Source organism: Microcaecilia unicolor, chromosome 3 (genome assembly GCF_901765095.1).
Source record: "Microcaecilia unicolor chromosome 3, aMicUni1.1, whole genome shotgun sequence".
In the NCBI taxonomy this organism is placed as follows: Eukaryota; Metazoa; Chordata; class Amphibia; order Gymnophiona; family Siphonopidae; genus Microcaecilia; species Microcaecilia unicolor.
The window spans coordinates 362,440,257-362,456,096 of NC_044033.1; the positions used below are offsets into that span (position 1 = coordinate 362,440,257).

Consider the following 15,840-nt stretch of genomic DNA (forward strand, 5'->3'; position numbering starts at 1 on the left):
CAGTGACGGTAGTGTAAAATCCATTGATATTTTCGGATTCTTCCTGAAGCAGCATGGACAGCAGCAAAACAAGGCGCTCTTGTTGAAGAAAAAGAAGAAAACTGTCAAAGGAAACTAGCAGTACACTGTTCAGTGTCGTACATTGAGGCTCGGTTTGAGCTACATCGAGGGATACACGTTCCAGCTAAGTGAACTTTTTATTGCTGGCTATGCTTGTGTTTTTTTGGTTATGTTCCTTTGATTTCTTGCAATGGACACTGAATGCAGTAAGCTTACTTGCTTTGTTCAAAGCTTGAAGTATTATTAAGATTTATTAGTGATGTGTGGATTTACCTATATTTAAAAAAAAATTCTTCTGTGTGTTCATTCACTTGAAAGAGGGTTGTTTTTTTTTTTTTTTTGAATCAGTAGATTTTTCTCCGATAACTAGGAGTTTTTAATGCTATTCTTTTTTCCTCTTGTTTTCTTTTAAAAATTGACTCCTATGTATGATAGTGGTTCTTGCAATACTTTGTGTATTCCTTATCAGGAAATTTGAGGTCTTGGTTGTTTAAAACTATGCTAATTAAAGCAGTATAAAATGTTTTGTACATTTTTGGGATCTTGCCTGCTATTTGTGACCTGGATTGGCCACTGTTGGAAATAGGATGCTGGGTTCGATGGACCTTTGATCTTTCCCAGTATGGCAATATTATGTTCTTATGTAAGTGAATGAGAAACAAAACTTCAAACTATTTTTTAGTTAAACAAATCATATCGTATTGTATTCTCAGAGGTCTGAGGTTTAAAATTGTTGTTTTTAAATGCATGTTATTTGTGGCTAATTTCGTTATCTTTGTAGTGTATTGTTGCCCTTTTGCCAACTTGTGTTATCTTTATAGTTGGATATTTTTACTTAAGACACGATTAAAATTTTAAATTACTTAACTTTAATAATTTTAATCTTAATACTCATTTGTTAAATGATACAATATATAGCCTTTAAAAAAACAGATATATGCCCTGATAATTTTTGCACCTTGTCAGTATGCCAGGAGATGAAAAAGGTTGAAAAAAAGTCACTGCTTTATTGCACAGAAACCCTCTGGATTTTTATCTTGTATTTTTTGGTGGTTGTTTTTTTTTTAATAACCAGTTTGAAGGGGGTTGGGGAGCATGATGTAGGAGTGAACTAATATGAAAAAATGTCACTTTGCCCCTCTCCTGCAATACCTAGCTTGCCCCTATTGCCACTCCAAATATTTCTGTATAGAAACATCACTGGTCACTCAGCTGAAAGCAAACAATGTATACTCCCACCACTTCTAGTCATACAAGCTAAAATGGTTCTTTAATCAAGAAGTATATAAAATATGTCCGCTCTCTCAAAGTGTTATTGTCCACTCTGTGCAAGACTTACATCTAAAATTTCATGTAACTGAGTTCACTGGTTTTTGAGCAGATACTAGGTCACAAAGAGACAACCACTACCACCCATAAGGAAATCATATAATAAAAAAACACCTAAATAGGGATCCCATTTCTTAGTCCCAGGATGGACATGGACTTGGCATGGATGCATAATCCTCCAGTCAACAAATGGAATCATAATAAAAGAACTGTAATCCCAATATGAATAACTCCAAGTGTGGAAAATCAATCTGAAGACTGTCTTAAAAGCAGATGGCCTTGAAAAGCATAGACATGGCAGAATATAAGGGCCTTTCATATTTTAAAAACAAAACTATTTAGTAGTAACAACAGCACAACAAAATTGGCTCAGTTCCCCAAAATGAATTTTTATGGCCACCTTTCTCTTCACACATCCAGCAAACACGTGAAGCCTTATACTCAAGCATAAGTGCTCTCTGCTCTGGGGCACTGGGGGATGATACACACCAGAAAGCACAGGTGGGCACTTATCTGCAGAATGGGACAAAGTGCGAAACCCACTCATTCTCCCTATGAAACCGTGTAAACAGTAGAGACAACGAATAGAGTAGCTAGGACGGCAGCTTCAGCTGGATACTTTATTAACAGGACAATATATTTATTTAATTTATACCCCACATTATCCCACCTTTTTGCAGGCTCAATGTGGCTTACAACGTATCCTATTTGGTGGTATTGTTACAAATGTGTGTGTGTGTGTATATATATATATATATATATATATATATATACAGTGGGGGAAATAAGTATTTGATCCCTTGCTGATTTTGTAAGTTTGCCCACTGACAAAGACATGAGCAGCCCATAATTGAAGGGTAGGTTATTGGTAACAGTGAGAGATAGCACATCACAAATTTAATCCGGAAAATCACATTGTGGAAAGTATATGAATTTATTTGCATTCTGCAGAGGGAAATAAGTATTTGATCCCCCACCAACCAGTAAGAGATCTGGCCCCTACAGACCAGGTAGATGCTCCAAATCAACTCGTTACCTGCATGACAGACAGCTGTCGGCAATGGTCACCTGTATGAAAGACACCTGTCCACAGACTCAGTGAATCAGTCAGACTCTAACCTCTACAAAATGGCCAAGAGCAAGGAGCTGTCTAAGGATGTCAGGGACAAGATCATACACCTGCACAAGGCTGGAATGGGCTACAAAACCATCAGTAAGACGCTGGGCGAGAAGGAGACAACTGTTGGTGCCATAGTAAGAAAATGGAAGAAGTACAAAATGACTGTCAATCGACAAAGATCTGGGGCTCCACGCAAAATCTCACCTCGTGGGGTATCCTTGATCATGAGGAAGGTTAGAAATCAGCCTACAACTACAAGAGGGGAACTTGTCAATGATCTCAAGGCAGCTGGGACCACTGTCACCACGAAAACCATTGGTAACACATTACGACATAACGGATTGCAATCCTGCAGTGCCCGCAAGGTCCCCCTGCTCCGGAAGGCACATGTGACGGCCCGTCTGAAGTTTGCCAGTGAACACCTGGATGATGCCGAGAGTGATTGGGAGAAGGTGCTGTGGTCAGATGAGACAAAAATTGAGCTCTTTGGCATGAACTCAACTCGCCGTGTTTGGAGGAAGAGAAATGCTGCCTATGACCCAAAGAACACCGTCCCCACTGTCAAGCATGGAGGTGGAAATGTTATGTTTTGGGGGTGTTTCTCTGCTAAGGGCACAGGACTACTTCACCGCATCAATGGGAGAATGGATGGGGCCATGTACCGTACAATTCTGAGTGACAACCTCCTTCCCTCCGCCAGGGCCTTAAAAATGGGTCGTGGCTGGGTCTTCCAGCACGACAATGACCCAAAACATACAGCCAAGGCAACAAAGGAGTGGCTCAGGAAGAAGCACATTAGGGTCATGGAGTGGCCTAGCCAGTCACCAGACCTTAATCCCATTGAAAACTTATGGAGGGAGCTGAAGCTGCGAGTTGCCAAGCGACAGCCCAGAACTCTTAATGATTTAGAGATGATCTGCAAAGAGGAGTGGACCAAAATTCCTCCTGACATGTGTGCAAACCTCATCATCAACTACAGAAGACGTCTGACCGCTCGCTGTGCTTGCCAACAAGGGTTTTGCCACCAAGTATTAGGTCTTGTTTGCCAGAGGGATTAAATACTTATTTCCCTCTGCAGAATGCAAATAAATTCATATACTTTCCACAATGTGATTTTCCGGATTTAATTTCTGATGTGCTATCTCTCACTGTTACCAATAACCTACCCTTCAATTATGGGCTGCTCATGTCTTTGTCAGTGGGCAAACTTACAAAATCAGCAAGGGATCAAATACTTATTTCCCCCACTGTATGTATATATATATATATATATATATATATACATATATATATATATATACATATATATATATATATATATATATACAAATGTTGCCAAAGTAATATACAAAACGAAAAGAATGAAATAAATCTGACTCAATAGTAATAACAGCAAAATGAAGAGATGGGATCCAGAAAGGTCACGCATGGCTCTCACCTCCAACTTGTGGTTGATCTGGAAGATGGTCTGCGCTTTATGACACAGCTGCGCGAAGCACGAGCTCAGGCCGGTCATTTTCTGCCGCCCCTCGTACGTGATGTCGGCCTGGTCGGGATCGATCTCGCCCAGCAGTAGATCCACGTCCACGAATGCTTTGTCAAACTCCTTCTCCAGAACCTCCAGCCAACGGAACATGGACATGCCCGGTCCCAGAGCGCAGGGCGAACACCCACTCCCCGCCACCGCCGAGCACTCGCTGCCCATGGCGGACATGACAGCGGCAGCCTCGTCCTCCTCCAGACCAACCGCAAACAGCGCGAGCCTCGCGCTGCGCACCGCTAACGTCCGGCGCTAGGCTGGCTAGCGGGTGGAGGGGCGCGAGGACAAGCGGGGCAGGATGGCGCAAGCGGTGGGGGGGGGGGTGGGAGCTGTTGGGTGTGGTGGTGCGCGCGCGGTCACAGATTGAAGCGTCCGCTGCAGATAAAAAGTTCGTCACTGCAGCAAGAAGAGAATGGCAGGGGTCGGACGCGGCGCTATGGGTAGGAGGGGGGCAAGGAGAAGAGGCGAAAGATAAGTAGCAAAGTTGTGTTGTGTCCTCAGTTGCTGCGTTTCCCAACTGCTTCCTGCCGGCAGCGGCGCTTGTTATGACAGTGACACAAGCACCACCTTCTCTGGTCCCAGACTGCGATCCTCTACTTTTGCCTGCCACACCGGCACAGGACGTTGCAACCGAGCCTGATGCAGTCGATGTGGGGCCAAAGGTCACATGATTGAAGGTGCTGTTGGGCCTATAGGAAACGCATGACGTGAAAAATTAAAATCATTATTTTACACACACAAAACTTTGTGAGCCGGTTTGGATATGTTGATTCAACCTTTTTTAGTGTGGGTTTGTGACTGTAGTATTACTATTTTAGGTCATTTTTTTTTATCAAGCCGCGCGGCAATGCAGATGAAGCCCACAACAGTGAATGGGATTTATCGGCATTACCGCACCAGGGACCGCTAGCTCGTTTTCATAAAAGAAGCTTTACAAATCTGTGTTGCTGTGTTTCTTGATGAATTTAGGGGCTCGTTTCGTGTATCCCATTTTAACAGTATACTTTGTATGAAGGAGGAAAATCTGGGTATGTTCTAAATATTATTGGCAAAAGCAGCGGAAGAAGAGACCCGCTCAGTGGGGTGCCCAATCTTTTTAGGATCTGCAGCCACTTTTCAATCTTTAAAAATACCACAGCCAGCTACTTAACTTTTCTTTGGCATTTCACGTGCTGTTTACACAGGAAACATTAATGTAATGGCAAATACTAATACAAATAATGCTGTTAAGACATCTTTTGCATGGGCGTAGCAAATAAGGATTTTCCCTGTTCTCGCTAAAGTAAATATTTGTTTTACTTGTGCATGCCTCAGAGAAGAGCTTTACTACATTTAAAACAATATTCCCTCTGTACTGGGTTCAGTATCTACAGCACTAATTTGTTTCCCACAGGCTGAAGTGAAGGAAATGGCGAAATAAATAGTATACAAATTACCATTATCAATATTTTGCATACATCATACAAAAAATGTGAAAAATGGTAAGAAATACATAGATATTTTGGGGTTTTCTTTTTACTAAGGCACTCTAGAAAGTGACTAGCGCTACAATTAGCACATGGGTCACTTTCTAGCACAGCTGAAAAATGGCCACAGTCTCAGGGAGGGTTTGGTTTTTTTTAATGGCTGCACACTAATTTCCCCGTTAGCGTGTGGCCATTAGCGCCACCTAATTAGGAGGTGCTAAGGGCTCCCATGCTCATGCGCTAATCAGGTAGCTCAAATTTCCCTTCTTGAGAAATAAACATTAGTTCCAGAAGTTATCTGTTGTCAAAGGGGTGAATTTCATTTATATTAGACAATATTTTTCAAACTCTTAAAGAGGTTTTCTTATTTATAATCACTTTTGCTCAGATTCTGTCGTTCATGCAACTTGCATCCCCAGTCTCTTCTTTAAAATGATGATTAATTGTCCTGGCTTATTTGTAACTGTCTAGCCTGCCCTCCAGCACTCATACATCAGTTTTGCCCTCTGAACTTCTCCATTATACACCTCACACACAACCTCTATATACCACCTTTCTGCATGGCAGCTGCTGCTAAAGTGATTTTTTTTTTAATGATCTTTGGGTTTTCATTTTGTTTTGGTGGTTTTTTATAACTTGCTTCAGCGTAAGTCTGCCTCGCTCCCTCAACTCAGCCTCCTACTCATCTTACAAACTTCAGAGGGAAACTCTGTTTGGCACAATGCTTATGGCAAGTGTTAGCAGTATATCTGAGAGCTCAGATCCTACTTCACATGCCCTGGCTTAGGAGTGTCATAGTATTCACAAACTAAACTCATTTGGAGAAATTGCTCCCTAACAGCCCTTGAGTCTGCAGGATCATGTGTAACCTTTACTTTTTATTTTATTACATATTCCACAATCAGTGGCAGTTCTGCTTTCCACATTTCACAAACCAAACGTCCAAGCACTGAACAGGCTAGTGGGACCCCCACCAGCCAAACCAGCAGACTTTGGGGGCCTCAAATCCAAATTGGGAATCCAGGCCCCCAAGGCCACCGTGGCTATGCCACTGCCACCAACAGTACCAGCACACAGCACGTGGACAAACAGAGGTATGAGGAGAGAAACAGTACTACTACTACTTAACACTTCTATAGCGCGACAAGACAGGTAAGGGGGGTCCAAAGAGAGGTGTGGAGATTTGGGCAAGGGACGGAGCAAAAGGGGAAAGGGGCCTGAGAGATAGCAATGGATGGGTGTGGGTGGGGCCTAAGAGGGTGATGAAGGGATTCAGGAGGTGAGATAGAGAAAAGGTAAGGCAGGAAATGTGGGGGTCAAAGCTTTCAGATTGGGGCAGACAAACCATTCTCCAACTCTCTATTCTCCTTCACACAGTGACCAACGCCACCTCTCCACTCTCAGCCTGCTATCCGATATTGCTACAAAATGTCCATCCTGTAATGCCACCCATGACATTCCCCCAGAATGCCCCTTTTCACCCACTTAGACGTTTTCTGAGCATGCGTTTGATAATGGTGATTTAGGTGGATTCGGCAGAAAAACGTCTATATGTGCTTTGAAAATGAACACCTTAGAGTCTGTGCTTCTACAATTTTAAATCAATATTGCAGAATCAAGATAGGGGATGCCAAAATTCCAGGACTGTATTAAAATATACCGTCCTTGAACTTTGACACTTGGCGGTACTGTTCACTTTTTGTTCACCTTCTGTTCCCCTAGCTTTCAGCCCCATTGCTTACCAAGACTCCTTTCATCTCTCATCCATTCTGAGCCCTCCAACTTCCCTATCTTCTATCTGAGCCTCATAGTCCTCATTTTTCTTTGTTACTTATCCTATCAATCCTTGTTTTTAGCAGGTTCCTCTGTCACTCTTTAAGCCTCTTCTCTATTTTTTGTTTTTGTATAAGCTTCTCTGTTCTGCCTAGCATACATTTAGCAGTACCATGTCTCCCCCCCCCCCCCCCCCCAAAAAAAAAAAAAGTTAAATTTTTTTCTCTCCCTCCTTCCCTTCCCTGTGTTCTCATCATACTCGAGGACTCGTTTATACCCATGCCCTATTTTCCTCACCCTCTTCTTGAGAAAGGAGGCCAGGGTAGAGCCTTTGTCCTGACACCAGCTGCTGCCACAAGAGAGAAAAAGCATCAGGTGCTGTTGCGACCAGCATCAGGAGACCCAGCCAGTTAATAAAGTACATATAGACTAGAACAGTATGTCCTAACCTTTTGAAACCCAAGGCACACTTCCATTCCCAAAGATGTGTGGCCACACTAGCCTCTCCAGAGCAGGCACTGTTGATGTAGTTCAAAGTACTACTACTACTACTACTTAACATTTCTAGAGCGCTACTAGGGTTACGCAGCTCTGTACAGATTAACATAAATTGATATAAAGGGCAGTCCCTGCTCCAAGGAGCTTACAATCTAAAGGGCGAAATGTCAAGTAGGGGCAGTCCAGGTTTCCTGAATAGAGGTATGATGGTTAGGTGCCGAAGGCGACATTGAAGAGGTGGGTTTTGAGCAAGGCTTTGAAGATGGGCAGGGAGGGGGCCTGGCGTATGGGCTCAGGGAGATTATTCCAGGCATGGGGTGAGGCGAGGCAGAAAGGGCGGAGCCTGGAGTTGGCGGTGGTGGAGAAGGGTACTGACAGGAGGGATTTGTCTTGAGAACGGAGGTTACGGGTAGGAATGTAAGGGGAGATGAGGGTAGAGAGGTAGGCAGGGGCTGTAGATTGAGTGCATTTGTAGGTTAAAAGGAGAAGCTTAAACTGTATGCGGTACCTGATCGATACCATTTCAAAGAAGAGCAAGGAAGCACTGAAAGGCCCAACAGACTTTTTTTTTTCCTCCAAATTTTAAAACAGAGGGGGCAGAGTCATTCATGAGTCTGTCACAATGGAGCAATTGTTTACAGACAAGCTTATTTATTTATTCATTTATTTAGCCCACTTTACTGATAATGTGCAGAAGAAGGGAGAAGTCAATGTGGTATAGGCAGCAGGCTGGTTGGTTACCTTGGCTTCTTCATGACTATTGCTGCCAAAACACATCCATAACTCAGTGTATGTTCTTCCCTTCTCAATTTAGGGATCAGGAGGGTGAAAGGGGGATGGTACCGCCATGTGTAATGTGTGTGTGCTGCATAATCCTTGGCCCAGGTATCTTCTGCCTGTTAACTCCCACACCCTAGCTTTTATAGTTGTTAATTAGAGGTGTAACCATACATATTACCAGAAAGAAACTCCTGCAATCAAGTTTAAGAGCCACCACTGCTGCACAGTGCTGAGAGTAGAGCCTAGATGATAGTCTGGCTCTGAGCATCAGTGGTGATTTTTCCATGTCACACTGGTTGAGAAATACTGAAACAAAGCAGTGTTTCTCATACCATTTGTGGCATATGCCTTAACCTGTCTGGCTTTCAGTATATCCATGAAGAGTATGCATGAGCCAGGATGGTATACAGTGGAGGATTATAAATGTTCAGAACGTTGAATTAGGTGTTTAAATGGTCTGATTTATTGCTTAGTGAGTTATGGGTTAAATATTTGTCTTTTTATATCCTTCTGTTTACTGTAGCATAGCCTCACCTTAGAGTCATAAAGTTCTCTGTCATACTAAGGTGGACATAGAACCTTATAATTTTAAGGTGATCATAGGTTAAGTTGATGGTGTATTGTCATATTATTTCTAATGTTATTTTGTAATCTGCTGAGAATGTAAGATGTGGTGGAATACACAGATGCTCAAAATAAATGAATTGTTCTCTCTCTCTTGCATGTTCAATGTGAATATCCTGAAAACCAGGCTGGCCAGAGGATATGCCAGGAATAACTTGAGAAACAGTGAACTAAAGGATATTGAAGGCTTTGGGGTCAGAAGAGGAGATGAGGTGTTCCTTACATGGATAACACCAAGAACAAAATGGGGTGGCAAAACCACTCCAAGAATTTAAAAAAAAAAACCAACACAGCTTCACACCCTTGTTACTTCTCGCCTGGACTATTGCAATTTACTTCTCACTGATCTTCCGCTCAATCATCTTTCTCCTCTACAATCTGTCCAGAATTCTTCAGCTCGACTTATTTTCCGCCAGAATCGTTATGCCCACACTAGCCCACTTCTCAAGTCTCTTCACTGGCTCCCTGTCCGCTCCGTATACAATTCAAACTTCTCTTACTGACCTTTAAATGCATCCACTCTATGACCCCTCATTACCTCTCCTCTCTCATCTCTCCCTACATTCCTCCCCGTGAACTCCGCTCTCTGAGCAAGTCTCTCGTCGTCTCCCTTCTCCTCCACCACTAACTCCAGACTTCGTTCCTTTTATCTTGCTGTACCTTATGCCTGGAACCGTCTTCCCGAGCCCATACGTCTAGCTCCATCTCTACCTGTTTTTAAATCTATGCTGAAGGCTCACCTTTTCACTGCTGCCTTTGGCTCCTAGCTGCTACTCATTGCCCTCCTCCTCCCCTGTTCCTCTTTACCCTGTAATTCCCTTGCCCGTAATGTCTTGTCTGTCTGTTTTACCTAGATTGTAAGCTCTTTGAGCAGGGACTATCTCTCTATGTCAAATGTTCAGCGCTGCGTGCGTCTGGTAGCGCTATATAAATGCTATTAGTAGTAGTAGTAGAAGAGTATGGACTCACTGAAGTGATCCCAGAAGACTGAAGAAGGGTGGATATAGTCCCTCTGCACAAGAGCAGAAGTAAGGAGGAGGTTGGGAATTACAGGCCTCAGTGGTGAGTAAAGTAATGGCAACGTTTCTAACGCAGAGAGGATTGTGAGTGTTCTAGAACTGAATGGACTGCAGGATCCGAGGCATCATGGTTTTACTAGAGGCAGATCTTGTCAGACAAATCTGATTGATTTCTTTGGGTGACCAAACAGCTGGATATGGGAGGGGCGCTTGATGTGGTGTACTTGGATTTTAGCAAAGCCTTTGACATAGTTCTGCATAGGTGATTGATAAATAAACTGAATGCCTTTGATATGGACCTTAAAGTGACTGACTGGGTTAAAAACTGGTTAAGTGGAAGGAGACAGAGAGTAGTGGTAAGTGGTGTGCTGCAGAGATCGGTCCTTTGTGAGTGATATTGAAGGGGTGGAACGCTGGATACTACTCGAATACTATGAATACTACTGACCACCAGAACAACCTCATGTTTTGTGCCTACTGATGGACTTATACTTATGGACTCTACCTCTGCTTTTGGCCTTTTAGCCATACTTTATTAATGCACTGGACCTTTTGTGCCTTACATATAATGAGCCTAGACTAAGACCAAAACCTGTGCAGTTTAGACTTTTACTAGTAGTATGTATTTGTTAACCAGCAGCTAGATAACAAATTGTAGTAGTCAGCAATTTAGGGTTGTATGCAGCTGGCTCTGCCAGCCCAGTCTCGTGATCCATGCATAGAGGCTGTATTGTGTAGATGTGCTGGAACACTGCAATAAGTTACATTTCTTGCAAAGTAACAATTTCTATGAAAGCTATGAAACTGACGTATCTTTTCTCTGTGAGAACTACAGAACTACTAATGTATTGCGCATGTGCCTGTACTGCGCATGTGTGTGTGTGACGTATGATGCGTTTTATGCGCATGACTAGTAATCTGTATAAGAACGGGTGTCAGATGACGCTCGACACACAGTATTCTGAGATTGTACTCGGTGCTGTGTGAATTGCTAGCAATAAAAAGCTGTTTTGTTTTGGAACCAATTTGTCTTTCGTCTCCTGATTTTCGGACCCGTTACAATATAGCAGAAAGACTAGTAAGGTTTGTCTGTTTGTGGATGATTCCAATCTCTGTAATAGGGTAGACCCCCAGAGGGTACATATAATATGAGGAGGTATCTAGTTCAGGAAAGATGAGCTCCTTGGGCTGCAGCTGAGTTGGTGCTACCTGGTTGACCCAAAGGTTAGTCGAGCCCCGACTGGCGGTGTTATGATTGGGGTCTGAACCCCTCTCAAACTTACCTCTTTCCTGGGGGTCAGCTTCTTAGCTGGCTTCTGTTTCTTTTCTCTGTCCTTTCTGAGCTGGCTCTGTCTCTCTGTGCTGGCAGCTTCCAGCAGCATGGCTCTAATTGTTTCACTACACTGCACCTGTGGGTATGTTGCCTGAGTTGCTCTACCTCTCTTTGGGTGTACTGGCTTCAAGTGTTTCACAGTTTTGCATTGGTGTGGGTTGGGCCTCTCTGGGTCAGTGTGCTTTTGCCTAGGTCTAGGGAGTGTGACATCATCAGGGAGGGCCTTGATAAGGAAGTGGTCTTGTTTCCTTCAGGGCCTTTGCAACAGTTGTGTTTGCTTTAGGTAGGGTGGTGCAGTGTGCACTTCTGACATTGTACATAAGTACATAAGTACATAAGTAGTGCCATACTGGGAAAGACCAAAGGTCCATCTAGCCCAGCATCCTGTCACCGACAGTGGCCAATCCAGGTCAAGGGCACCTGGCACGCTCCCCAAACGTAAAAACATTCCAGACAAGTTGTACCTAAAAATGAGGAATTTTTCCAGTCCATTTAATAGCGGTCTATGGACTTGTCCTTTAGGAATCTATCTAACCCCTTTTTAAACTCCGTCAAGCTAACCGCCCGTACCACGTTCTCCGGCAATGAATTCCAGAGTCTAATTACACGTTGGGTGAAGAAAAATTTTCTCCGATTCGTTTTAAATTTACCACACTGTAGCTTCAACTCATGCCCTCTAGTCCTAGTATTTTTGGATAGCGTGAACAGTCGCTTCACATCCACCCGATCCATTCCACTCATTATTTTATACACTTCTATCATATCTCCCCTCAGCCGTCTCTTCTCCAAGCTGAAAAGCCCTAGCCTTCTCAGCCTCTCTTCATAGGAAAGTCGTCCCATCCCCACTATCATTTTCGTCGCCCTTCGCTGTACCTTTTCCAATTCTACTATATCTTTTTTGAGATACGGAGACCAGTACTGAACACAATACTCCAGGTGCGGTCGCACCATGGAGCGATACAACGGCATTATAACATCCGCACACCTGGACTCCATACCCTTCTTAATAACACCCAACATTCTATTCGCTTTCCTAGCCGCAGCAGCACACTGAGCAGAAGGTTTCAGCGTATCATCGACGACGACACCCAGATCCCTTTCTTGATCCGTAACTCCTAACGCGGAACCTTGCAAGACGTAGCTATAATTCGGGTTCCTCTTACCCACATGCATCACTTTGCACTTGTCAACATTGAACTTCATCTGCCACTTGCACGCCCATTCTCCCAGTCTCGCAAGGTCCTCCTGTAATCGTTCACATTCCTCCTGCGACTTGACGACCCTGAATAATTTTGTGTCATCGGCGAATTTAATTACCTCACTAGTTATTCCCATCTCTAGGTCATTTATAAATACATTAAAAAGCAACGGACCCAGCACAGACCCCTGCGGGACCCCACTAACTACCCTCCTCCACTGAGAATACTGGCCACGCAATCCTACTCTCTGCTTCCTATCTTTCAACCAGTTCTTAATCCATAATAATACCCTACCTCCGATTCCATGACTCTGCAATTTCTTCAGGAGTCTTTCGTGCGGCACTTTGTCAAACGCCTTCTGAAAATCCAGATATACAATATCAACCGGCTCCCCATTGTCCACATGTTTGCTTACCCCCTCAAAAAAATGCATTAGATTGGTGAGGCAAGACTTCCCTTCACTAAATCCGTGCTGACTTTGTCTCATCAGTCCATGTTTTTGTATATGCTCTGCAATTTTATTCTTAATAATAGCCTCCACCATCTTGCCCGGCACCGACGTCAGACTCACCGGTCTATAATTTCCCGGATCTCCTCTGGAACCCTTCTTAAAAATCGGAGTAACATTGGCTACCCTCCAGTCTTCCGGTATTACACTCGATTTTAGGGACAGATTGCATATTTCTAACAGTAGCTCCGCAAGTTCATTTTTTAGTTCTATTAATACTCTGGGATGAATACCATCAGGTCCCGGTGATTTACTACTCTTCAGCTTGCTGAACTGACCCATTACATCCTCCAAGGTTACAGAGAATTTGTTTAGTTTCTCCGATTCCCCCGCTTCAAATATTCTTTCCGGCACCGGTGTCCCCCCCAAATCCTCCTCGGTGAAGACCGAAGCAAAGAATTCGTTTAATTTCTCCGCTACGGCTTTGTCCTCCTTGATCGCCCCTTTAACACCATTTTCGTCCAGCGGCCCAACCGACTCTTTGGCCGGTTTCCTGCTTTTAATGTGTCTAGGGTCCCTGCTTGCTTTTGCTAAGGTCCAGGTTAGTGTTAGTGCAGTGTGCACTGGTGTTTGTGTGTTTGGTCCCCCTGCTTTTCCCTCTTGGTTTTGGAAGCATTGCTGTGTGTAGGGCTTTGGAAGCTCTGTTGTTGATAGAAGTACTTCGGGGTTTGGTGTTGTTAGGAACACTGCAGAGTTTGCTGTTAGAAGTACTTCTGGGATTGTGCTATTGGGAGCATTGCAGTCTTTGCTGTTGGTGTTTGGTGCTTTAGAAGCACTTTTGGCTTATGTGTTAGCTTCCCTCCTTGTGGCTCCCCTATCTTCCCTTTTAGTGCTAGGAGCTCTTCTGGTTGCTTGCCAGAGTAGTGCTTAGGAAGCACCTTGTTAGTTGTATCTAGCTTGCTAGAGCAGTGCTTAGGTAGCTGGTTTAGTTTTGTGTTTAGCTTATTAGTGTAAAGCTCTGCTTGTAGCTTGGTGCTTAGTAGCGCCTGTGTTAGCTTTGTATTTAGTACCCTGCTCTGTTAGTTTAGGGCTTAGGAAGTCCCTTTCTTGAGCAGGGCTTAGGAGCTCCTGTTTAGTATAGGGCTTAGGAAGTCCTTTTGTCAGTTTACTGTTAGGAACACTCCTACTGGTTTAGGGCTTGGGAGCAAGTAGATCAGTTTAGGTTTAGGAGCACTTCTGTTTCCAGTCCTGGTCCCTATGTCATCCGGTATCCAGTAAGTCCTGTCGGCTACTCGAACCCAGGAGCTCAACTCTTGGGGGGTTTAGTAGCTAAGTACAGGTGAAGCTGTTGGACCAGTCCAGTGTGCTCCAGTCCCGTGTTCCGGTCCTGTGTCCTCCAGTCCGGGGGACCAGTCCAGGGTGTTCCAGTCTGGTGTGCTCCAGTCCAGTGTGTTCCGGTCCGGTGTGTGTTCCAGTCCGGGGGATTGCAGTCCAGTGTTCCAGTTCTGTGTCCTCCAGTCCGGGGGATTCCAGTCCATGTGTTCCGGCTCACTGGGCGGTGCCTGCAGTCCCTGCCGGTGCCGGTGTGCTTGCCCAGCATTGGTTGGTGGGTTTTGCCTGCTGCTGTCGCTCCTCGTCAGCAGCCCAAGGGCTCACGTTTGCTCCAGAGCCCGGCCCCGCGGGCTCTGAACCTGAGAACCTGACAGGCGGCAAGCTAGGCAGAAGACTAGGTTGGAGGCTAGGCAAAGGAGGCCGGACTGGAGACTAGCAAGGCAGGCTGGGCTGGAGACAAGGCAGGCAGGTAGAAGGCCAGGTAAAGCAGGCTGGAGCCAAGAAAAGACGAGACTCAGCAGGCAAGGCAATGCAAGAGACCTCGTTGCAAAGGCAATGAAGGGAAGCAGGAACCTCCCTCAAATACCCCCAGACCGGAAGTTGGGCTCTTCCGGCATCCCGCAACTTCCAACTGCTGCTCCTTCAAGAGCAGATCTTTGGCGTGCACATGCACCCCAGGAAGCCAACATCAGGGGGTGCCACGAGACCAAGGAGAGAGCAGACCGCCCTGACTAATGCCACAGGATGCCGGTGACCCGCCAGGACCGACCACCTGCCGCAAACCTCGAGTGTGCCATGGTGCCCAATCCCTGGAAGCAGAAGGTGAGTCAGGATGCCCAGCATGGCCAGAAGCGTAGCTAGGTAGGTTAGCAGGGGATTGGCCCGTTTCCCCAAATGGACTTTTACCGGCACCTATTTTTTATATGATCTGTCACGCTTATAATACATGCTGACGCCATTGGCAGTCTGCTCTCCGCTCCCCTCACGCCCTCAGCCTGGCTATGCTTCTGAGCATGGCCCCCGTGGCTGTGATACTTGAACAGTGGTTCAGAAATTGGCAACTAAGATTTAATACTAAAAAGTTCAGGGTCATGCACTTGGGCTGCAACAATCCAAAGGAACTATATAGTATAGGGGATGAAGTACTTCTGTGTACAAAAGAAGATCGAGAATTAAAGGGAACTGGGACATGATATACCACCTTTCTGAGGTTTTTGCAACTACATTCAAAGCGGTTTACATATATTCAGGTACTTATTTTGTACCAGGGGCAATGGAGGGTTAAGTGACTTGCCCAGAGTCACAAGGAGTTGCAGTGG

At 44.7% G+C, this 15,840-nt stretch overlaps 2 protein-coding genes across 3 annotated transcripts in view; one reads left to right on the forward strand and one right to left on the reverse strand.

Moving 5' to 3' along the window:
* GOPC (golgi associated PDZ and coiled-coil motif containing) overlaps positions 1–4,575 on the reverse strand; it is a 147,639-nt gene extending 143,064 nt beyond the window's left edge. For both annotated transcript variants that reach the window (XM_030198546.1, XM_030198545.1), the window contains exon 1: positions 3,948–4,575. In XM_030198546.1, coding sequence (XP_030054406.1) covers positions 3,948–4,223 — 276 coding nt within the window. In that variant the 5' untranslated portion in view covers positions 4,224–4,575. The remainder of the gene's footprint in view (positions 1–3,947) is intronic.
* Positions 4,576–15,255: 10,680 nt separating this feature from the next.
* LOC115464759 (nephrocan-like) overlaps positions 15,256–15,840 on the forward strand; it is a 60,220-nt gene continuing 59,635 nt past the window's right edge. Inside the window, exon 1 of the mRNA XM_030195112.1 lies at positions 15,256–15,343. Within this exon, the coding sequence (XP_030050972.1) occupies positions 15,256–15,343 (88 nt within the window). The remainder of the gene's footprint in view (positions 15,344–15,840) is intronic.